Here is a 23,985-nt window from a genome sequence, read left to right as displayed (position 1 = left end):
CCTCGGCTTTCTCTTTCCTCAAACTGGGCTAAATGTTCATGAAGGGAAGTCTGTGGGGCATCTGGAGCTCTGAATTCTTACCAAGGCAAAAATGCTGCTAACCAAGGCCAAAGCGTTGACGCTGCCAGCTCCTGGTATGTCCCTACTTATGGGTCTGTCCTTGGTGCAGCCTGTGCCAGCTGTGCCTGGGACTTGTGGCTCGTTTCTACCAAAGAGGTCACGGTTTACAATGGGTGACCAAAAGCCAATAGTGTCTGCTTGGCACGTTTCTGGCCTTGCTGTCTGATGAGTTACGAAGACCTGGGATGCTGGTAGCAGAGAAGCTACTTGTGAGCTGCAGAGACTGGACTAGGAGCTCAGGGCAGCTTTGGGGCTCGGTAGACAACAGCCTGTCAGATCTCCGTGACAGAGAAAACACACATCTCTCTAAAAGGGAAAAAAAAAAACACCAGCTGGTAAACCGTCTTTATTCTTGCCACATCTATGGCAGAATTTCGTTCTTGGCAATATTGGGTCAAGATATTTCAGTAAAGGAGCTCTGTTTTGGCCTATCTGCATCCATAAAGTGTTTGCCTATTAGATGAGCCAGTCCTGCTTCTCTGGCAGTTGTTCGAACAAGCAGCATAGCCTGAATGGTGTTCTCAGGCTTTTCTTTGAAGTGTGTGAAAATGGAAGAGCTCAAGGTATTATTTCAGGTTTTCTTTGCCTGCGTGTATGATGGAACTTGATTTAATTTGTCTTAATGAATGTAAGAAGCAATCCATAAACATGTATCAATTATTTTTGAATGGCCCTACTGCAGCAGTGTTCAGAGACATCAAATAGGATTAAGCAGCTTTTGTGTCTGGCAATATAGAAGCAAAACAAACCTTTCCTCGAGGCGTTTACAATGGAGAACATTTAAACAGATCTTCTTGCAGAAGATCTGCAGAACTCTATTTGCTGTAATGGTGTAAGAATCTGTGTATGAAGCACTTTCAGCATCAGATATCATGAATCATGTACTCAGACCAGTGTACAACTTTATTTATACATTAATTACACGGATCTTATGACTTTTGTTTAGGCCAGCCCCAGTGATCTACTTAAAACATCTTTGTGGTCCTCACTGCTCAGCCACAAGCTTCCGAGGTGCTTTGTTTCATTGGTGTCCTGAAGTCCTCCTAGTAGAGCCGGATCTCCTCCCTCCAAGTGTTTTCTTTCTCAATACACTTAAATCTCAGGGCAGTCCTTTCAGCAATTTTTTATGCAGAAACCCTAACAATTCTTCTAATATGTTTTCAATGGGCAGCCCATGGTAGCAAGTGTTAGAATTTTTTGCTTTGGTTTCATGTTTAGCACTTTTAGGGAGCTAAGATATTATTTGGTACTATCTATCTCAGCAGCTCAGTAACATGAATATCATGGTCACTTTTATCACAACCTCAATAACCTCCTTTGTAAAGGCACAGACTGAATTTTCAGGGATGGGAGCTCTGTTTTCCTGAGCGGTACAGAATTTTTAGCATAAATTTCACTTTAATTGTTTGTTTTATTTTCAGGTGACAGCTTGCTGTTGCTAGTATTCGCTGGTTCCAAAAAGGGAAGACATCATTTCACATTTAAGTTGCACAGATGCGAGTATTTATTTTGACAATGATAAGAAATGCCAAAGATGAGAACGGTTACCTCGCTGTTTTACTGTCACAGAGTGGTGATGATTTATTTTCACAAAGACAAGGAAAGGCAGAAAAGAAAACTGCAGCTGCAACATCTTTGCTAGAAGTTGGACAAGAGTGTTATTTGCTAAACAGTACATGCTGGGAATAAAAATCAAGGTTTCAGTAATATTTGTCCATGGAATTCTAAGCAGTCTGTGATAAAATATTCTATGCATTTTGACAACAACATTTCCCCAAGGCAGAAGAAACATATAGGTATACTTTATTTATTGTTCCCAAGAGCAGGTCCTCACCAGAATTATATGGGTTTCCAAGAAAAGAAGATGAAAACAAAAGGAAAGAAAAAAAATTACAACAGAAATAAAAACAAGTTTATGAAGATAGACTGGCTCAGGCACGGAAGGACAAAAAAGAGGATGATAAGAAAGGAAAAAAGAGCAAGAAAAATTTCTTCTCTGTTTATTTATTACATCGGATACTCTTGTTGTGTTACCTTCCTGCCATGCATCCAAAACTGGATTGTTTAAGAAGGGGAATGTAGCAGCGCCTTTAAGCTTTTAGGCTAAGATGAGCATGGATATTGTTTTCTAGAGGTGGCTGTGTGGGGGAAAGAGTTACCATGCCGGCTGTCAACGCTTTCTGCTCCGCTGGTGAAGTTCTTGTGCTGTACTCCTTGACGCGTTTCAGTCAGAGTGCTCCGAGTTAGCAAAGCCCTGCTGTGTCAACAGACTCTGTAAGCATTAAGTCCTCTGGAGAGGGACGAAGGATCCAGGATTTAGTGCCAGTTCCTCCAACACAAACACTTTGATAGATACAGTCTGGCCTCACTAAATCAACCTGTGCTGGGGAAATTGGATTTCCTTAGCTAGCTCTGACGATGTCTATCTTACCTTACCTCACTAACACAGGGCCAAAGAATTGACACCAATGCCCACTGTTATATTATACACTTAGTATGAATCACAAATGCAGAAGATGTTATGTGATTAACACTATTTCTGGAGGAGGGGGAAAAAATCAAACAAATAATTATTTTTGGAGAGGAAAAAAAATCAAAGAAAAAGGTTCCCTTGCCTTTTTTTTTTTTTAATCTGAAACAGTTCTATATAACAAAAATGACATATCAAAGATGAGATTTACAAATAAAGTACATTATCAGGTGTGAACAAAATAATTTAACTTCAATAAGTGCATGAAGAATGAGGGATGAGGGCCTTAGCACAGAGTCGGGGGTATACAGAAATGTGAAGAGGCTTTTATACATAAAGAGCCTAAATTACTCAAATAACAGGTTTTTACTAAGCTCAGCCGGAAAAACTGATTTGATGATATTCATTGAAGCCTAATGGCAGGTGAAAAAGTAATATCTTGGGGGGGCGGGGGGAGAACAAATGTCAACTTATTAGTCTTGACACCCAATCAGCCATTTGTTTAATTTTTGTTTGCTGTCTGGAACAGCATGTTAGCATTTGTAAACATGGTCACTGAAGACAAAAGCGGGATGTACACTTGGAACGTTCAACTCCTACCTTCATGTATCATTATTTTAAACACATAGAATAGATGTAGTCCCATGGAGTGATGGATGCTCTCTGCTTTCCCAGGTGCTGGGGATATGAAAGCCTCTAAAGCCCTCAAGGAAAGCACCTTACCAGATTCAGTCCAGCCCTGGAAACTGGAATGTTATTCTAGGTGTGTCCCAGTGAAAAGCTTTCGAGGACAAGATTTGAGAGAGGTGTCAGCTGCTTCATCTTGCCAAGGTTTCACGTTTTCTCTGCAATAGTATGCAAACCCCTTTTGATAATGGTATGTGACTTAAATTGGTTCATCTCTTCAAAGATAAGATTATGAGAGTAAATATGAACACTGGTAACATATGACCTTTGAGAAGGAAAGAAATCAGGTGATGAACTTCTAATGAACTCTATGGGAATTTAAGGTGCAGAACAAAAGATGAGGCAAAAATCTTCCTTTGAGGTTGGAATGGGTAAGAGTAACATGCAAATGATCCTGCATGTAATCCACTGAGTACGCTTAGAGAGTCCCGTTCCAGAAATGTATTGAAAAGCTGTCACGAAGAATGACTGATTTAATGAACTGTGTCAACACATTTTTAGGAAGCACCAGATTATAATTTGCTCTGCCTTAGTGACATTTTAAGCAACTGAAAAATTGCTTTTACAGTGAGTATTAAACCGTACAATGTTATCAGCTTTTATGATATGAATCTATTTTGAACAAAATTTACCTAGTTCCTATCTGCTTAGCTGTACTTCAGACACTATTTTTAAAAAAATGCATTCACACAATGAGGAAATATTCTTCTTTCTCCATGTTTTGCCTTAATGCTTTAACTTATTTTGATGTACCCTTGCCATTTCTAAAGACCTTTTTCAGCCTAATATTTGCTTAGCTGAGGAGGAGGGACAAAAGACTTGCTTTATCACCCTGGAGGGGTAAGTCACCTTGAGCTCAAGGCTCCTGAACACGTTCTGGGTGGTTAAACAGGGAAAGCTCTTATTGGGAGTGGACACGGTGAGGCAACTAACAAAGTGTAGGAAAATACGTGACTGAAGAGGAAAACACTTTCAGCTTGATAATGGTCAAAGAGCTGCCCAACTAGATCTCATCCTTACCATGTGAAACGTGCTTATTTTATTATCTTAGTCAAATCAAGATGTGGGGGTGGAAGGGAAAGCAAGCAACTGGGCTCCCAAACCCTGCTCACCGTCTGCTGCATTTCTGACCACAGGAGACTCTGCCTGTGCTCAGATTGCGTCGGGCACATCTGACCCCAGCCCCTCAGTCCCGTGCACGCTCACGGGGGAGCTGGGCCAATGCAGAGGCAGGTACGATGGAAAGCCTACTTTCAAAAGCAGGTGATGCTAACAGAATGGAAGATGTCATTAAAAACAAGAAATTCTGTGAGCCAAGTACAGAAACCTCAACTGCTATGGATTTATGTTTCAGTAGTGCCTATGAGTGTCAGATGAGGTTTTTTTCTGATAGCTGGGTACTTGTTAGGTCTTTCCTCAAAGCAGATTTTTATGTCTGTGTGAGGTGACCTCATACTGCAGTCTCTCTTACCGCTGGGCCACACACACAGTTCTTCCCTCTCTCTGGTGCACACTGAAATACTACTTGCTATAGTGTTGCTACCTGCAAGACCTCCCTTCCATCAGATATCACTGACATTGGTCGATGGTTACTGATCCGCCTGAGGTCAACAGTCCTGCTTTTGTTTCCTCTCTTTCTCTAGTTCATCTGGCTTCTGTCTCTTGTTGGAAGTGTAAGGGGACACGCAGGAGCACGTGTTTCCTGGTTTTAATCCTTGCTGTCTAGCACCTTACCATACCAAGAGGTGTAATCTGCTGCTGGCATCCCATGGGTGACTGACAATCCAAACAGTTAGTTCTCACCCCGCTTGGAGGCAAGAATATGACTTAAAGAATGGAGAAAGCTCATGAGTCCCAGAAATGGGCTGGTATCCAGGAGTTTAAGGAATCTCTGCAGGAAAAGCAGGTACTTCAAAGCAACAGAGCTTTGGTGGTGGTGGTGGTGTTTTTAACTTTGCTGAAAGGGTTACACACGGCCTGGTGAATAAATTGAAAATAATGCTATATAAATATTAATAAAAGGGAAAATATAGTAGTGGGGTTCACATGAATGTAGTAGGAAGGAAGAAATCTTAATACTGAAAATCTGTGAGCTTGAAGACACAAAGAAATACTTCAGAGACGACCATGTTGCTGGGGGTAGACCTTAGAAGAGCGGCCACTATTAACTCCCCAAGCAGCAGCCGGGGTCCCGCCGGAGCCAGCTCTTCCAGCACGCAGAGGTGCCGGGCTGCACCGGGGCGGGCGCGCCCGGGGGCTCCCGCCCGCCTCCGACCGGAGCAGCTCCGCCTGCGGGCGCTCCTGCTCCGGCCGCGTCCGCCCGCCCGCAGCTTCTCGGGTGCGGCCGATGTATACATGTAGCAGTATGTACATAGAGGGGGGGTCCCGGAGCGCCCCCGCTGGGGGCGGCCGCGGAGGAGAAGGCGGCGGCCGAGGCCGCGGCGCAGACGGACTGCGGTGAAGGGGCGCTCCCCCACCCGCCGCTCGGAGCGGGAGGAGGGCGCGGGGGGGCGGAGCGGCTCCCCCCCCCCCGGCCCCGCCGCCGTCGGAGGAAAGCGGCCGCGGGTGGGCGCGGGTGGGCGGGGAGCGGCCGCCACCCCCGCCCGCCCCTCTCCCCGCGGGCTGGGGGCGACGGCGCCGTGCCCACCCCGCGGCCGCCCGGGGAGCGCCGTGGGCGAGCCCGGCCGCTCCGGGGGAAGTGGAAGGCTGGGCCCCCCGGCGGGCCGCTCCGCCGGCTGCGAGGGGGCGGGCGGCGCCGGCCGCCCGAGGAGGAGCCCGAGCATCCCGGGCGGCGAGGAGAGCCGGCGGGCGGGCGGAGGGGCTTCATGGGCAGCTCAGGCCAACATGGTCCTCGCCCTCAACGGCAGTCACCTCTACGGTAACCTCCGGCCCTCGGCCCTGGAGGACCCGCGGGCGCTGAGCGGCGGGAGGATGATCGCCGGCTCCTGGCCCCCGCGCAGCCTGGCCAAGCTCGGCCCGTCGCCCCCTCCGTCGGCGCTGCCCACGGCGAGCCCCCTCCCCGCCAACGACTCCCAGTGCGGGGAGCAGATCCTCAGCTACGGCAACGTGGAGAAAGTTGTCATCGGGGCCGTCCTCAGCCTCATCACCCTGCTGACCATCGCCGGCAACTGCCTGGTGGTCATCTCCGTCTGCTTCGTGAAGAAGCTGCGGCAGCCCTCCAACTATCTCATCGTCTCGCTGGCCCTGGCCGACCTCTCGGTGGCCCTGGCCGTCATGCCCTTCGTCAGCGTGACCGACCTCATCGGCGGCGAGTGGATCTTCGGGCGCCTCTTCTGCAACGTCTTCATCGCCATGGATGTCATGTGCTGCACGGCCTCCATCATGACCCTCTGCGTGATAAGTATCGACAGGTGAGACACCCGGCGACCCGCCGCCCGCCCTGCCCTCCCGCCGCACCCCGGGGGGACCGGCACCGCGCCGCTGCCCGCCGCCCCGGGACCCCGGCCGGCCGCCGGCGCCGGGCACCCGCCGGGAGCGGCTCCACCAGGGCTCTCGTTTGCCTCCGCCGGGTCCCTTGGAAATGAGCTGCAGACGAGCTGGAAGCACGGCGGGAGGCGAGAGCAAGCCTCGCAGCCGCTGCTGTTCGAAGGAGCCCGCCGGAGCAGTGCCTGCTGCCCCCCGCTCCCCCAGCCCAGCCGCCCAGTTACCCCTCTGGTTAACCTCCCCGCTATCGTTACAGGGTGTCAGAACAAAACTGGAGCTACACTGTATGCGTTTACTGTGCCTCTTTACATATAACGGGGCATTTACAGCTGCTTTAAAATTTGCAACGTATGTCTTTAAACTGCTTTATACCACGGCTAGATTTGAGCTGATTCTTCCGAAGCTGGTGACAGCGTAACCTCACTGAGTTCAGTCGAGTTTTACCAGATCAGAGAAGGCTCGGGAATTATAGCTGATTAGGGGTGGATGATTATTCTAGTACAATCCCAGAATAGCTCCGTTTCAACTGTCTGAACCGTTTTGACAAATAACCTTTTGTTTGAAGGAAAAATTGCTTTCAAATATTTGCCTTTTTTTTTTTTTTTTTTTTTTTTAGTTTCTTCTCCCTCTTAAAAACCAAGCTATGCTCATTGATATATAGCTTCTTCCAAAAGATACAGGCACTGGGGCACTAAGGAGGTGTATACAGGCTGCAGAAGAGGATTTTAGGCGTTCATTTCTGACGTTAAGATCTCACATTTGGCCATGTCTAAGCTCTCCTCTGCAGAGGGAGGCTAACAGATTCCTTTATTCCATGCAAGTCCCATTCTAAAATAAGTTGCAGCCTGTAACTTCCCTCTTCCACAGCCTAAATCCTATGCTGAGAATTTTAGCATCTAGAGGGAGACTCTTCATTACAACTCAACACAACTAGCAGAAATTGAAGAACTTCCTAACTAGACTGTAGAATTAGTTTATCAAGTCTGATATCCAGCAGCAGCCTTGATTGCCTGCTTCAGAAAGTTTTGGGAAAGAACTCTGCATTAGGTTTCTGCAAAGAAACAGTCTTTCAAAAGAGTTTCCCACAATAACTGGAGGCTGTTTCATGCCAAGGAGCATCACGGTTTATATTGATTTCAAAACTTTAATTTCTGTACAAGCATCCCCTGCTCCAATGCTCTCTATTTTGTGACTTCTGTACTGGCTAGCAGTTAGCTGATGCTGTAAAGCATCTTGTAGCAATGAAATCCGCATACAGACTTTGACCGAGTATCAAAGGGTGGGGTTTTTTTGCTGTTGTTGCCTTGAAATTTCCTGTCTTTTAACTTAATTCCAGTATTGTAAGAAAATGGGAATAGGTTTATCTGCCTTCCTAACTTTATTCTCCGTTTTTCTATCCTGCCTATTTTTAAGATAGGTAATTTCATTTTTCCACTCTCTCCACATAAAGTACTTCCATTCTTTGATCGTTCTTGATGTCCATCTCTGAGCTCTCCACCTCCATTTCTAATAACCTTTTAAAGACAGGTTAACATAATTAAGCTTTCTTACCCAAGTAAGGATGCGTGACTGATTCACACTGTAGCATGGGAGTAATTTAGTTTTACTCTTTTTCATTTCTTAGCTTAACGTTTGAGGATGCTTCTGTATGTTGAACAGGGGCTTTGATTGAAATGGTCACGGTGATGATCGGGTCTCTTGCTGTCTTCTTTCCATCCTCCCTCCACTTCCCCCTCTCCCCCAAATACCAACAAGAGATATAGCTAGGTATTTAGACCAGAATATTACCTATTACGAATGACTGATTTTCATTAACAAGTGGTGGTTTAAACTGGAGTTAATCTCCTCTCTGGTCTTTGCATTCCTCCTTCTATCACTGAATGTTTATTGAACACGATCTCTTCATAATTCATTATATTGCTGTCTATTCCCTACTTGAAATCAAAATTTTGTGAATCACGACGCTTTAACCTCTGTCACCGAAATCCATTATATGGTTAAGATAGGTGATATCGTAAATAAAAGGAGACAAGTCAGCAATTCATTAGCAAAATGTCTCTACCACTTGGCAATAAAGAATTAAAAAATCTCCATGATTTGTAATCTTATTTAAAAATAAATAATCATATACTGTTGTAACACTGCTCAGTCAGGCCAAAGATTACCTCGGGATGTTAACTAATCTTTGAACAGTGAATATGTACAAAGTATGCCAACCAGGGAGAAATGATAAAAATTAAATGTGAATGATGAAATGTCGCCAGTCTAGCATTGATTTTAATGGTGCTATCTTACCTGCAGTTGTTCTTACACTTAGGTAGTTAGGAAAGCCTTGAACAATCAGTGAGGGAGATGTATTTCTGAAAAAATGAGTACCTCCAGATAAAGTATTGTATGTGGTACAGGAGCTTGCAAATCACAATGTATATAGTGCATTAAAGGGTCAGACCATTTTCACAAGGACCGTTTCTCCATGGATTTGATGGAAACACTTGCATGTTTTATATATAGAAGATCTCTGGTGATACAGCCCTTATTATCTCAGTGCAAAGAGTACAAATACAAGATGAACCAGGAAACGGAGGAGCAGGGGAGGAGTGAACGAAATTCACTGTGCTTCAACTTCACCACTGTCCTCGGTGCCATTTAGATACACTTAAACCTTGTAGCACAATTAAGTGGTCCTGGGGTCACACGGGAGACTTTTGTTTAGGGAGAAGGGTTAAGATAGGGCAAAAAGGAACATTTTTGAAGAATAATTATGAATTGCGCTGCCACCTGGCTCTTTAGGACAGTTTAGGAAGCCTTTGTTGTGATCCAGCAAAGTCTCCCCTGAAGGGAAAGATGAGACTGTTGCAGGCAGTGCAGAGATAGCATGTAAGATGCATATTTTAAAATTTTCATTGTTAAACCTCTAGGTTCTTCCTGAAGCAGATATGAGAATCAGTTGAAGATAAATAGCTGAAAGAATGTTACTATTGAAATAAGCTTCAAAAATAAAAAAGACTTTGTTACAAACTGTTAGGCAAGGTTTATAGGGAGAGGTAATACCTTTTATTAGACAAACAAATATAGCTGGTAAAAAGAAGCTTTGAGGTCCTTCCAAACAGGATAGAATGAGTAAATTGAAGAGGCTTTTTGATTTGTTTCCCTTGCACAAATATGTGCTACTCAGCTCATGCCACTGAGAGGCCTGAAATGCCAGCAGCTGGCAGGCCTATTGCACACAGATATTTTGCTGCACAGCTCTCAGTGGCGGATGCGTTTTTCAGCTGAATTTGTTAGTTGGAAAGCTCTGAAAGATGCAGATTAGCATGGAGTCTACAAATGGGCTGGTTTCATTCTTTTGGAAGAAACCACATCTTTTTTTCCTAGTCAGGCACATGAAGTACTGCTCATACTTTTTATGTTGCTTCTACTCCAAGTTGTGTAAACGTTAAGACTGCACAGTATATATTAGTATACTATTATGGGACTGTCTAACTTTGTACAGGGTGCACAAGAAAGAAGCTAGTCTGAAAAGGTCATTTTATTATCCACAGAGAACTAAATTTATGGAGACCGTAAGATAACATTCATAACGATACCAAGATTTGGACTATTATGCTTTTCTTCAGATCATATCTTTCCTTTTATTTCATGACATGACAACCTCCACAGATCTTTATCGGGGTGACCTGAGATGATCATGTTATTTTTGAGGTACCTCTATCTTACTTAAGCCCCTGCTTTGGAAGAAGGCTATCTGCTTACAGGCAGGTCTGTCAGAACTAAAACAGATGTGACAGAGAGACGAGTATTTCTCCCTTTTCAAATTTCATAAGGATTAAACAGGCAAGACAGCGTGATACCCAGACAATCAATATTACCTTTGCTATACTCTCAATCCATGATATGAGGGGTTGCTCTGGAGAAAGGTAGGAGTTACAGAGACTTTGGCAGGACAACTATGCCTCAGTGAATAGTAGTCTCTTATTAGTGTTTTTATTTGTTGTTTTTGTTTGTTTGTTTTTGTTTTGTTTGTTTGTGTTTTTTGTTTGGTTTTTTGTTTGTGTTTTTTGTTTGGTTTTTTGTTTGGGTTTTTTTGTTTGTTTTTTTCCTCCTAAGGCTCTGCTTTTCTGGCTCTGAATTAAATAAATTATACCACATTTAGATTCCTTTACATTTAAGAGTATCAGGAGTGAATTACAAGGGAAGGATGCAAACCACATCTTAGTGGATGAATGAACATATAAAAGGAACTAATCAAATTTAAACTGGTGGTGGTTGCCTGCTGATTCATCATGTTCTTCTGACCCAAGATAGCTACAGAAATCCTGTTTTGGAGAGTATCCACCAGATAACTGCATAAGTAGCATTTTTTAATTCAATTTAAAAATAGCTCTTTGGCTTAGAAAGTGATAAAGTAACATAACTACTCAGATACGGTTGACGAATTATAACACTTTCCCCACACCCACACAAGTAATGAAACACTTTTTGGGGAACTTTTCCAGTCTGTATGTTAGCCAACAATTCATGAGTATTCCAGACTTCCATTAAATTGATGAGGATTTAGAATTTGTATGCAAATGATACCAAAGTGGGCCTTTTTGTTAATCTTGAGATTTTTATACACAAGGATCAGTTTTCTCTCCCTCCCTGTTTGATATCTTCAGCCGTACTCCAAGTAAGTGTAAATACTTATGCTTCACCTTAGAATACATCAATCCCTAAAAGCTCACCCATTTCCAGTGTCCTTGGTGCATGCCTGGAAACTGAGGAGCCCAGTGCATCAAAAGAACTTGGGACTAAATGTAAATAAAGACTTAAGCGCTTTAAATGGAATCAAGGTATCTAAATTCTGCCTACATCCAAAACTGATAATATGACCTGAAAACCCTGTCAGCAATTTCCTAAGCCTAATGGCACCTAAGAGCCCTGTGTGGCTTCCCATTCGGTATGAAACTCTTCTTTTGCCTTCAGGCCATGGGTGGAAAAGGCTGCGGTCTGTTCTGCCAGCCAGCTCAGTTCCTTCAGAAAATACATGTAGAATATATCTGTAGAGAGATATGAAAAAATCCTGTATGTAATATATTTTGGATCTAGAATAAATATAGGCACCCATCAGCAGTGCCCCCCATGAGATTTTGTTCAGTATATATATTTACACAGAAATAACTGAGGAATCAGGAAAAACCTAAAAGGAACTATAGGAAAAATGTGTGATGGAGTTACTGCAATTAAGGTCTATATTGCAGAAGAAAGTTTTGAGATCAATATGGTAGCTAATTCCTAACCACCATCACTATCACAAGAGCCATTCTTTCCATTGTTCAGCCTGATAAACAACTGTACTCTGTCTGAGTCTGTAAATAACTTGTCTAGCTTATGAAAGATACAGACAGCATTGATGCACTGAAGTGGAAAAACCCAGATTTGTTCTTATTCCTTTCCATATATTTTTTCTAATTTAGTCCACTTAAAGAATGTTCCTCAAGTTGTTGTAGTTTCTTTTTGCAGACATTTTTTTTCCGAATGCTTCTGCAATCTGCATTTTATTATTTACATTGAAAAGAGGTACAACATAAATTTTTGCTCCCAAATCCTGAGATGAAGAAGTTGAGTTGGAAGTTGGATGCATTAAGTAGTATAAGGCAGTGCGATGTGTATCTCTCACCGAGAGCCAGCTCCAAAAGAGTAAACGAAGCTGGGGTGTTTTGCTGTACTAACGCGATCACACTTCTTTAGGTACCTTTCTGTGGCATCCGCGGGTATCTTTTCCCATGTCATGTAGGCAGCCTGCGAGAGATGCAGTTACTTACACTGTAACCTGTTCTTGGCCATAGCAATTGTTTTGTTATGTCTTTGCAGAGACATTATGCTCCATGACTAGACTGCCAGATGCACAATAAATAACATGGAAGGTAGCAAATAAAAGCTATTTTATCAAACAGATGGACTATTTTGTGAAGACTTAACTCAGGAATAAAAGGGATTCTTTTACCACCAAAATGAGTGGAAGTTTTGTCCTTCTGCAGTGGGAACAGTCATAAGATTTGAAGTTTGGTAGGTGTGTCTTGTGGCTGCACAGTAGAGGCTGACAAAGTTTGGGAAGCTAGAAGACATTATAGAAAAAAATCTGTAGATTGATTATTCTATTGCTGTTATATACTGGATGTGTTTAAGTAGTGTTACTGAAAGGGAGTCGTGAAGTGTGGAGATGCAAGATAATCTAGAGGTGGCAGTGAAAAGGTGACTGCAGTTGGTAATGTTCCAAGGTGCGCATGAATGGGGAAATATAGTTCAGTCAGTACCAGGAGATTTGCAATTACACCACATTTACGAGAATGCCTTTTCTTGAAATTGGATGTTACATTTTTCCCCCACATTTGAAACTATCTTCTGTTTGCTCCTACCAGGGTTTAACACTGGATGAGTTTTCAGAAGTGATTTTGGGGTCTCTAATTCTTGGGGGTTCATCCAGACATTTCAAAGGCGCCTGATAGTCAGAGGTAAGGGAACATTAATTCACATTTTTGCCAAGCAGGGCATTCTAGAGACGTTTAAAAAGTGATTTTTTTTTTCCTGTCAAGGTCACAAAGTTTCCATAAGTGAGGTTGGATTTGCTCCAAAATTCACAGGAAAAATACAATTCTAGAAAAACTCCTCTTAGTTTTTGAAGGGAGCTTTCGCAAATATCTCCTAATATAAATTACAAAAATGCAAATACATATCACACAGGCATAACGGTGTAGTGTAACTTGTGTACACTGCTATCAAACTATATTTTCCTACAGTGTTTTTCTTGAACTGAATGAGTATCATCGAATGAAACATCAAAGCATTTGTAGTCATTATACCGTGTTTGAAGCAAGATTACTATATCACTGGTAGCACGCTCTCACAACCTTCTAGAGGAACAGAAATTAATCAAGGAATGTTCTTTGACTTTTCTGGAATAATTTTCTTTGAAACTTTTTTACAAAAAAATCCCTGTAAATCATGTAAGGAGAATATCTTATTTCTTGAAAAGAGATCTGGTATTATTTTTTAATATTGTTGTTGAGTTTGAAACATTTTATTGGAAACATTTGTGACAACTTTTGAAACAGAACCTCCCATTTCATCTGCAGTTGATATTGTACACACGGTGCTGTCTTTCAGCTACAAACACCTCTTTTTTTTCCCTCTCAGTATATCACACAGAGATCTAGACCTTCCTCTGTGGACTAGGAAATCTGAAGAAAGAGCTGGCCATTGTAGGTCTTGCATGAACATAAAAGAGAAACAGTTGAGCCTGCCATGGTGCAGTTGTCATACAAGAAAGACTGGGAAGCAAAATTGCAAGTTCTGATACCTGAGTGTACAAAGCACGAGCATCGTTAAGCAATGCTCACTGCAGTTGTGTCCTAATGGTCACTACTATTTGTAAGGTGAGGATAATTTCTTTGAGCTGGAAAGCTTACAAGTTTTAGTTTTTTATATTGTACTGGATAGCCAACTATTTCTAAAAGATTGATTCATAGTATATGTATTCCTATGTATACTGAAGATAGAAAAAACAGATTAATTTTTTTGAGCAAGCTCTTACTACAAAGGGTAAGTTTTCCTTTCCAAAACACTCCAGTAATGAAATATATCATATGGAAACTTTGTTTCTATTCTGTTTGAACTAACATAACAAAATCAAAAAGTGCAGCAGCTTTGATTTTCTTCTTGTACCTTGCTGTTTACTCAGGAGGCTTTCTACAGAACATCTAGATTATCTGATACATATGGGTAGTTCCGTACATATTAGCATATATGCAAATCAGGTAGTGATTCACCTCTAACAGTAAACAATTTTTTTAGGTGATGTAGAGACAAGAATGAAATTTCTAATAGCGTCAGCTGTTCTAATAACACACAGAACTGAGATGTGCAGGAAAATCAAGTCCGTACTGAGTATATTCCTTCTGTCTTTATCCCGGCCTCTGCTATCAAATTGTGAGCTAACACAAGAGACCTCTGAGGGGGGTTGATATCATTGTGGACAGCTATTTCACTGCAAAATAGTCATGATTGTTTAAAAAAAACAACTCAAAACACAAAACCAAGGAGGGACATTACAAAAATACCTTTTTTAAAGTAAGGAGAAACCAGGATGAAGTCTATTCTTAGAGGTACATTGTGTCTTGATGAAAAAGCTGGCAGCAAAGTTCTTTCCTGAGATATATCAAGGAAATGGGTGGTTTTTTGGTACTGTCAAAAACTTGAAACCAAGTTTTTTAGCTTCTGGAAGTGTAAGTTAAAAATATAACCACAAGGAAAGCTGGTTATCCATTTTTGTTTACAGTTTTTTATGTTTCTTTAAGGAGACCGTGGGAAGTGGAGGTAGAGCCATATGAAAGTAACACCTTTTTCACATTGGGAGCTATTTATCCTGCAGGGTGTAGCAGGCTGAGGAGCAAGCAGTAGTTTGCCATGTATTAACAGTGGTGGAAAAACTGCTCAGGGACCAAGGGAGACTGGGCAGAGTTTGTTGTATCTCAGACACTCACTAAGTTGGGTAAAACCAGAACTGGAAGCAAAGGCTTGCCTGCAAGGGCACTGTTTTTGTCAGAGAATTGTGTACAAACCTTTTTACTTCTAACTCACCATGTGATGAGTTTTCTGTATTTAAGCAGATCAAATTTCTAGTTTTCATTTAAATAAACTTTGACTTTTTTGAGTTGAAAACTCTCCAGTCTTTTGGGGAGAGCTTATTATTGGAGACCTAGGCAGATACATCATGAGATCTCCTCCCAGTAACGTGGCATGCAGCTGTGCCACCTTCACTCCCGCTGAAGAATACTGATCGGTAGCCTTGCTGGCATTGGAATCATCATTTCTCATCAGCTATACAAATACCTGCAATCAGATATACGGCCTATTGCTGCTGCAAGTTAAATTGATACAGAGCTTTCTTTAAGTACATTATTTGTAAACTGTTTCCTTTTCCTGAGAGATGTGTTAGAGACCAGGGACAATGTATTTCAACATATGGTTTGCAGATCTCCAGAGAGGGACACAAAAGGTAACTGCAAAAAACCCAACTCTGTTATCAGTAGCGTGTGTTTACTAGTTAGAGGACTGCCCCATACTAGAAAATGTAGGGATTTTTGCATTAAAGTAAAGAATAGTGGCCTAGAAGATTTACTCTGGTAACAGGTATTTAGAAATTGGCAATAGGCATAAAAAATAGAAGGTGGAAATGGAAGGCTTGAGCACAGATATCAGAAGTATATGCTATTACCTAAACATTGTAGAATTTGCAACATAACAGTCATCATGAATACAAACCGTAAAAACGTTGTGATTGTCATGAAGTATTTCAGATGCACAGTACCATGTGCCAGAAGAATTTTCTGTAAACAGTTCTCCATATGGGTTGTTAAATTTTGTTTATTTGCTGTAGAAGTTGTCATTTAACAAATAGCTGAAATACTAAATCCCTGAACAAAGTCAGACTGTGTTGTCTGGCCACAAATTATTTACACCCATGACCCAAAACAGCTGCTGACAAGATGCAAAGCTTTTCTTTAATAGTCTAATAAGGTGTTTTGATGCTAAAAATAATACAGCTTTGGCTCTAAAGACTTAATTTTTGCATTGTTATGTACTGCAGTTTCCCTTTTACCTTAAGAGTCTGCATTCAGAGACCCACTTCCTAGCACAAGCAGTTTTAGGAACAATACCAATTGTAGTCTCTCAAGAGTCTATTATCCCATATTAAAAAGCTGGTTTTGCTAAATGAGTTTGGTCATTAGCAGAACACAAGCTTCCTTTTTTTTCAAAAATAACTGAAATTAAAATAGCATAGTGGACTGTTTGCCTGTGAATTAAGCAACACAAGGAGGAGCTTAACATTTCCAAAGCCTGTTACTTAACACAAAGCTTCTGCACTGCTACCTATGTGTTGAAATGAAGGGAGCATCTTATCAAATGTCCCAAACACCTGCAGTTTGCAGTGAGTTCCCTGAAATGTCCATAGGCTAGCTGTAGTGATTCATCCCGCACCGATGCCAAAGTTCTGCTCCTAAATTCAAATGCATGTTTGAAGTTGTTAGCCTGGCAATAAGAACTGATATTATTGGAAGCTGTAGGCACAGCAATAAACCTTAGGTATTTTAGTCTTTATCCACACAAAGTTGATACCACCACACCTCAGAAGAACCTTAGAGTTGCCAACTTGCTGCTGAGAAAAGCAAAGGAAAGACATACTCACTGAGAGATGAGAAGAAGGGCTTTCTTCTGCTGATCCCACTTATTTCACTGCTTTTGTCTGTGGTGTAGCACCTGTAAAATGAACAGAGGAGTGAAGTCTGAGATCCTTGATAACCTCCAGATCTTACTATCTGTAAAAATTTTGGAGGAGAAAACGGTCTATCATCAGCTGTACCTATTTCTGTTTTAGCATAAAGGTATAACTCTAAATTCTGGGTAACATGAAAAGGCACTGTAAAAGAATTGTGACACACCACACCACCCCCCCACCCCCCGAGCTGGACAAATGGTCATTTGTGGAGTAGTTGAATCTGGCATCAAATTTTGTCATTCTGTACAGAAAGCCCAGGGGAAGAGGGCCAGAAACTCCTTTCTTGATGGGAGAAAAGCACAAGATTTATTCTGTAGATTGAATGTACTACGATTTCATGCCCGTGGAGCTGATGTTTCTGTTGTGTTGAAATTTGTTTTATATTTCAAATATATTTAGTGTTGCAGATTTTACATGATTTTACAAAGGAGAAAAATTATGAAAGATGTTGCTGAAGGAAAAGGATATACTGCAGTGGAAGCCTGTTGTGGGCAGGCCCTTGTTCAACAAGACAAAGAGGACACATTTTCCTGGCTAATCTCCTTTTTTCAGGTTTCCTGTCCAGAGATCTCTAAGCTTACTTGGAGCCGCCTTTGCAAAAGTAGACCTGGTGACGCCTGAAATGGGGAGTATGAACTTCTGGATTTGGATTAATTTTTACTGAAGCAGCAAGCTGGAAAAAGCCAGCTACATGGAACCACGGCCTGGCAGGTCTGAGCAAGACCCAGGACGTTCAGAGTTCATTAGAGTGGAGGATTGGTTAGCTAGAAAGAAGTAGTGTCCGTGTGGGCGTTACTTTCTTCATTCCCAAGCCTGCTGGTAAAAATGAATAAATATTATGATAAATGAACTATTAAATACTGTGGTTGTGAAGGGCTGAACATACAATTTTACCCACCACAATTTGGGTTTTGCTGCAGTTATTTTTCATCACTAGATTTTTCTCCCCTTCAACCTTCTCCTTCAGTTAAAGGGCACCTACAGCTGTGTATTTAAGGATTCTGAGTGATCGTAAGGAGAAGAAATATTTGTAAAGTAATATTAAATTCCTAAAAATTTTCTGTTTCCAGTTTATAGAGGAAAGCTTGATCTGATTTATTTATTGAAATTAAATTTCAAAATATCACTGAATGAGACATTTTCTGAGGAAAATTACAGCAGGCAGGAGGATTACATGTGAAGGGAGAACTTGGGATCTGGTATGTAAGCATACTGTAAATAAATATGTTAGTTAAAATGAGTGCTAAGGAGATAAATGACATACGGTTGAGAGATGTGGTAGCTACAGTAGACTTCACATTCAATTGACATGAAAGATGATGAGACATGATAAGCTCATTCTGTACCGCATACTAAGCAGACAATATACTGCTAAAGTATCAAAAAATGGCAAATAAATAGCTGTTTGTGTAAGTTACAGGGAAGGAATCACCTTCTTATCTTCTGGTCAGTCCTCGTTCCAGAAGTTTCTGTTGGAAAGGACTCTGAATAGCAGTTTTCTAAAAGGTTCTCGAATTGCAAATACACAGTTTGATCTAATCTCCTGCCTTCTGTCCTTGATACCTTCCCCTCATGCTGTGCTCTCTCCAACCCACTGCCTCCCCTTCCAAAACAGGTTATGATTTCTTCCTACGAAGGGACCTGTTCGTATTAGAAAGTGAGACATGCTTTTACTACTGTAGAGGACAAGCAACTCCAGAGTCGGCATCTTTAAAAACCTACTGGTATTGTAGGAGATCAGAATGGGATGTTCTGTTATCAAAATATTTTATGAAATTGAGATGATTTTGCTAGAATTTGTTTTTTTAAAGTAACACAATTAGAGTTATATTCTGGTAAGGTCCTCTTTTGATATTTCAGAACAAGCTGGTTTAGTTCATTTGCTTGTATGTGAAAAGCAGGGTTCACTGCACCATTCTGTTTCTAACCAGTCAATTCATGACAAAAATACTTTGGATTTTTCCTTCATAAAATCCAGAATGAAGGCCAATTTTAAAGCTTTCCTGAAACACAGCATGGCTCTTTTTGTTCTTCACACAGCACTGCTAGATACCTACCAGTATGTGACTTTGAGCAGAGGTAGTTCATTCTTCTAGTGCTTTGACTAGAGTGGTACTTAGTTGCTCTTACTCTGGAAATTTATCACAAACTCCCTACCTTATATTTTGGGTAGCTTGGTAGTTTGGTTTTTGTTTTTTTTTTTTTTTTAATTGACTCAGCTTTACAAAAATTCTTTGCTTTGTTTGCTGCTATTCTCAAGTAAAGCATCGCTGATCTCAGTCAGCCAGAATATATTGGTGTTTGAGGAGATAGTGTCCTTTTTCATCTCGGACATCTTTATGAAACAGAACTACTTAGATGCTTCGTCTGCTTCAGTACCTCGGTTACAATCCCAAAGTTGCCATGTCTCACTTTTATTCTGTTAGTGGGTTTTCTTCTTGCTTTCAGACCTATTTGCATTGAGAGTTCCTTTGTGAGAAGTTTACATTAATGAGAAGCGTATTTTACACTGAACTACAATGACAATATTTTTAAAATATTTTTCAGGAAAGGAGTGAAATTAAAACCCACCGTGCCCACTTTCTAGAAACAGTTGGTACCTCTAGCTGGCATTTCCACAGGTAATATTAGAGACCCAGACTTTATACAGACTCTATATAAGACGCTTTGAACACCCCAAAGTTTTAGAAATAAGACTTCTGATTAAACCTGCTTTAGACTTAGCTTTTCCTGTATCTAACACAGTTTATTAATATATTATGGTTTTTTCCCTGCTGAGATTGGGCAAAAAAGTTAAAGCTGAGGTGAACATTAACAATTTTTACATACCTGACCCCACAGAACACAGCAAAATCTTTGTGTGATTTTTGACAAATTCGGATCTGCCTTCAGGCCAATACAGCTACAGATAAAGCCAAAAATGTCCAAGTAGATTAGTTCTGTATTGAGATTCACCCATAATCGCTCTATAGGTGTTCACTAGGGCTCTTACAAAATTACTGGCATGGAGAAGCAGAGAGGAGAATTTGGACCAGGTCCTCCCAGTATTTTTCCTGTCTCTTCAGCAAGAGGAAGAGAAAGAAGGGGGAGGAGGTAAGATGTATTCTAGAGAGGGTTATTCCTTAAGCTCTTTGTCTGGAGATATTATGTTTAAATTGTTTGTATTCAAGGAAGGAAGAGAGAGGACATAAATATCAGCACATTTAAATAGCTATTCCCTGAAGATACGTTGTTTTAATATAGTGGTATTATCAGTCCAATGGGCTGTGATCTTTCATTTCATTCATCACTTATACTGTGGAAGTTTCTGAAGTGCTTTATTTAATTGTACTTAAGACGTCAGTCATGATTTTCTAGTTAAGGTTGTAGGAGGCTTTCATTTTGAAACACCATTATAACTTTCAAAATAATTCCTTTTAAGCTGATGTTTAGTGTCAATCCAAGAGTGACTCATGTAGTGAAGTTGGAGAAAATCACCGTAGCCATTTCTACTTTATGGGAGTCTGACGAGGGTTTTCTTTTTAAAAAAGACAGTTTTTCATAGATCTGAAATCAAGCCCCCACACATTTTAGTTGAAAGTATCTGTTGGCTTACCTCAAGCAACACAAAAAAAAAAATGGTTATGCAACTAAAGCACCAACCTTGGCTTGAGATGACCCAGCGATCAGGGTCTATAGGCTTATTTTGTGGTTCCAGGCAGGCCATGTAAGCTGCATCTAAAGTGACAGACTGGTATGCTCAGGGCAAACCCTGATTCAGGTTCCCTGATCACCCAGAGCAGAGCTCTCTGCAGCTCCCTGGGTGTTTAGGCTTTCTGCTGCAAAAAGCAAGGGGCACAGGAGGCCTGGGTCTTATGCTAGCATGGTGCCAGGGAACAGCCAGAGCGCTCAGCTGGGCGCAGGGACTTGAGTTCTGCATTTTTGTCTCGTTGAACTGGACATCCCTGTTTTGGCAACCTCCTCCTCCTGAGAACCATCTAAAGTCCTGGTGTCCCATCCCCAATCTGAGTCTCTACCATTCGTCCTAAGAAACTCTTCAGGCTGCCTCAGCTGCATCCACACAGGTACCCTCTCATGTGCACCTACAGGAACTTCAGTACCCTCTCTGAAGGTCCTCCTAGAGTTTGCTCTGGTTTCAACTTGTTTGTAGTGCATACATCCTGGGACCCACTTGGCTGCCAGATAGAAAGGGGTCATCTGGTGTGTATGTGCCCACACAGACACAGGAGGAGAAGATGGTGGACTGATACATTGGCCAAAATATAGGCACAAATCCTGTGGGCTATCAGCATGCCTCATTGCTCACCTAAAGGATGTTTGTGCTGCTGTCTGGTGGAGTACAGAACCGAGAGAAAACACATTGCAATTTTTATTACAGCCTACTTGAACGCTTGCACAGAACAGGATGGTCCCAAGACTGAGGCATGTCTGGTGGTTGTCTCCTGGCACATCTCCTCTAGCCTGGCTGAAGCCAGCAGGCTGGCCTGGAATCACGAGTGCTCGTCTTTGCCACAAGACAACACCAGTCAGAATATGGGAGGGCAAGACATCTGAGTTCTGTTAATAAGTTGTAAGTTTGGGAACTAAAACCCTTTCTGAAGGCAGTAAGGATGAAAAAAATAGTACGTTAGAAGTACTGCAGACTCTGGCAAAAACCTGAAATCTTTATTGGCTTTGACGATACCCCTGGGCATGAGGGACAAGAGAGGTAAGATGGGGGGAACCCGAAAGAGGAAAATGAGGATTTTCCAGTTCCTAATCTGCAAAACATATTCTTTTCCATTCCTCTGTTTTCTTTTGCTCAGGAACTGCCTCTGTTTAACAGAGTAAGGATTTCATCTCAGCTGGGGCTTCAAGAAAACACATCTTTGCTTAAAGTTATTTTCCCCCACAGGAAAGGCAAAGCAGCAAATAAATCTTCTTCTATCAGCAAATATCAACTGCATGGAGTGCTTCTGCCTATCAGCTGGGCAACTTGGGTTGTCCTGATGACATCTAACTCTCATTCTTTTTTTATACTGCTTAGCCCATAGGATCAAATTAAGTTCAGGGACTTGAACCTTATCTTCAGTTGTATGGGTGGCTCAGGCCAATGAACAAATGAATCACCTAAGGCTTTAGATCCTCTAAACATGTAGGCATTCAGCAAAAGATCATGATTAATGCCTGTCTTCTGACTGGCTGTAATTGCCAGAAGGACAGTGAGGTTTATTGTGTAGGAGATAGAAAGGCTTGGGAGTAAGGATCAGAACATGTGATTAACTCCTCAGGAACTAAGGCCATCATAAAGATGACTTCCAGTACTAAAGCATTCCTCCCCAATTTCTTTATTATAAAAAAGAAAGAATAGAGCTATGTCATTTCTTCTGCAGTGCCTTACCAGCATCCAGTGGTCCAGTCCTTCATCCAATCAATTCACTTGCTGTTTCAGATTCTCTAGACTGATAAAAGGAGGGCAAACATAAGTAACTCCCAGTACATCTCTGTCTCTTTTTCTCTCTTAAGTCCCATATAACACTATTAAGCAATATTTCAAGTCAAGCCTCATCCCTCCTCAGTAGCTTTTGAACTGTATGCATTCATGCTCAAGGTCTCCTTTGCTGCTCCTTAAGCTCACTGACAGTGCTACCTCCCTCCAGTCATGGCAAATCATTTACTTGTCATCCTCAGATTCATTTTCACTTTTCAGATAACCAGTTCTCCTCTACCATACAAAAGGCCATATGAGATAAAACCTCTTCCCTAGCTTTCTTCCAACCTGAACTTCTTTTTTACTGCACACCCAATCGGAAACAAACATCGCAATGCAACCAGAGAGAAGTAAATGAGAATGTGATTTCTCTTTAATACTTTTCTAGAACAAAGCTTCTCCTATCTTAGTCTTCTCAGCATCAGAAGGCTAAAATATCTTCTTTGCCCCCTCAAAAAGGGGCCAGGCATCTTGTAATAACTTAATGAGATACTACATCATACACATAAAGATGAAAAAATAGTCACATAAGGCAGACATCAGTCTACATGTAATTAGATACTCGGATAGTACAACAGTTGACATGATGCAAATGCACTGCATTTGTTTCTATGAGTCTGAAGTATTTTGGAATAATAAAAAAAGGCACTCGATGTGGAACAAACTGAAGTGTGAATTTTAAACAAAATAGTGTTTTCTGATGTAAATCACCTTATTGAATATAGCAACAAACAGCCATTTTTGAAGATGTTTTGCTTTTCTTTTTTCTCCTTGATTGATAAAATGACTTAACAACTAGTGTAAATTATACTGTAGGGTATGAAGCTGTAAGACTGTACAAGGACCTGGCCTTCTGGACTTGTGAAGCAGTTTGTGAATATACTATGATAAAGTCCATGAAGATTTTCAGTGAAGTGAGCCATTGCTTCAAAAGCCCAAGAAGCACTTCTCTAGGGAATATTCCCAAAATGTTAGTAATATCAATTGTAAATTGTACTTTATCCTATACTTTGATTAATACAATTTTTTACTTTTGCAAAGAAAGAAAAATTTAGGAAGAGCCTTTTGATTCTCTCCTCACTTCTTCTTCCACAAAAAAAAATAGATCCATATTAAGTAAAGGGAACTTGCAAATCTATGGGGGGGTGAAAGGGCAGAAGTGGGTAATGTGTAGACTGACACAGTTATACATTTTCTTTTAGAAACAAACTTATGAAATTACTTTTTATTTTCCTCAACCTTGCACGTTGTTGAACAGTGTACAGAAAAATGGATTCTTCCCATGTGTGACTTGCCCAGATTTAGAGAGCTTTTGAAGTGTTACAGATCATCTGTCAAGAAGTGGGGTGAGAAGCACTTTTGAGCTCTGTATATAATTAATCCTATTGCACTCAGTAAGCAAACCACGCTTATATACAGGAAACCAGAGATGATGAAACCCACAAAGCTGGAGTTCAGACATCTTGAAAAAGTTTG

At 41.4% G+C, this 23,985-nt stretch overlaps 1 protein-coding gene and 1 long non-coding RNA gene across 3 annotated transcripts in view; one reads left to right on the top strand and one right to left on the bottom strand.

The window, feature by feature from the left end:
• Positions 1-6,001: 6,001 nt before the first annotated feature.
• The window catches only part of HTR7 (5-hydroxytryptamine receptor 7), a 37,872-nt gene continuing 19,888 nt past the window's right edge, over positions 6,002-23,985 (top strand). The window contains exons 1-3 of one of the 2 annotated variants that reach the window (XM_087767648.1): positions 6,002-6,648; positions 19,114-19,118; positions 22,381-22,482. In XM_087767648.1, coding sequence (XP_087623774.1) covers positions 6,122-6,648; positions 19,114-19,118; positions 22,381-22,482 — 634 coding nt within the window. In that variant the 5' untranslated portion in view covers positions 6,002-6,121. The remainder of the gene's footprint in view (positions 6,649-19,113; positions 19,119-22,380; positions 22,483-23,985) is intronic. The other variant, XM_087767647.1, reaches the window with a different exon arrangement.
• Positions 11,226-22,464, bottom strand: LOC148054822 (uncharacterized). Its single transcript, XR_015706935.1, has 3 exons — positions 22,420-22,464; positions 16,950-17,020; positions 11,226-11,760 (listed from the first exon to the last, which is right to left on the bottom strand). It is a non-coding gene; the product is annotated as an uncharacterized LOC148054822 (long non-coding RNA).

This window comes from Nipponia nippon, unplaced genomic scaffold, assembly GCF_047370975.1.
Source record: "Nipponia nippon isolate SJK-2023a ecotype South Korea unplaced genomic scaffold, ASM4737097v1 scaffold_3, whole genome shotgun sequence".
Classification (NCBI taxonomy): domain Eukaryota; kingdom Metazoa; phylum Chordata; class Aves; order Pelecaniformes; family Threskiornithidae; genus Nipponia; species Nipponia nippon.
Note: the sequence above shows the minus strand (reverse complement) of the source record. Positions and strands in the feature narration are given on the sequence as shown.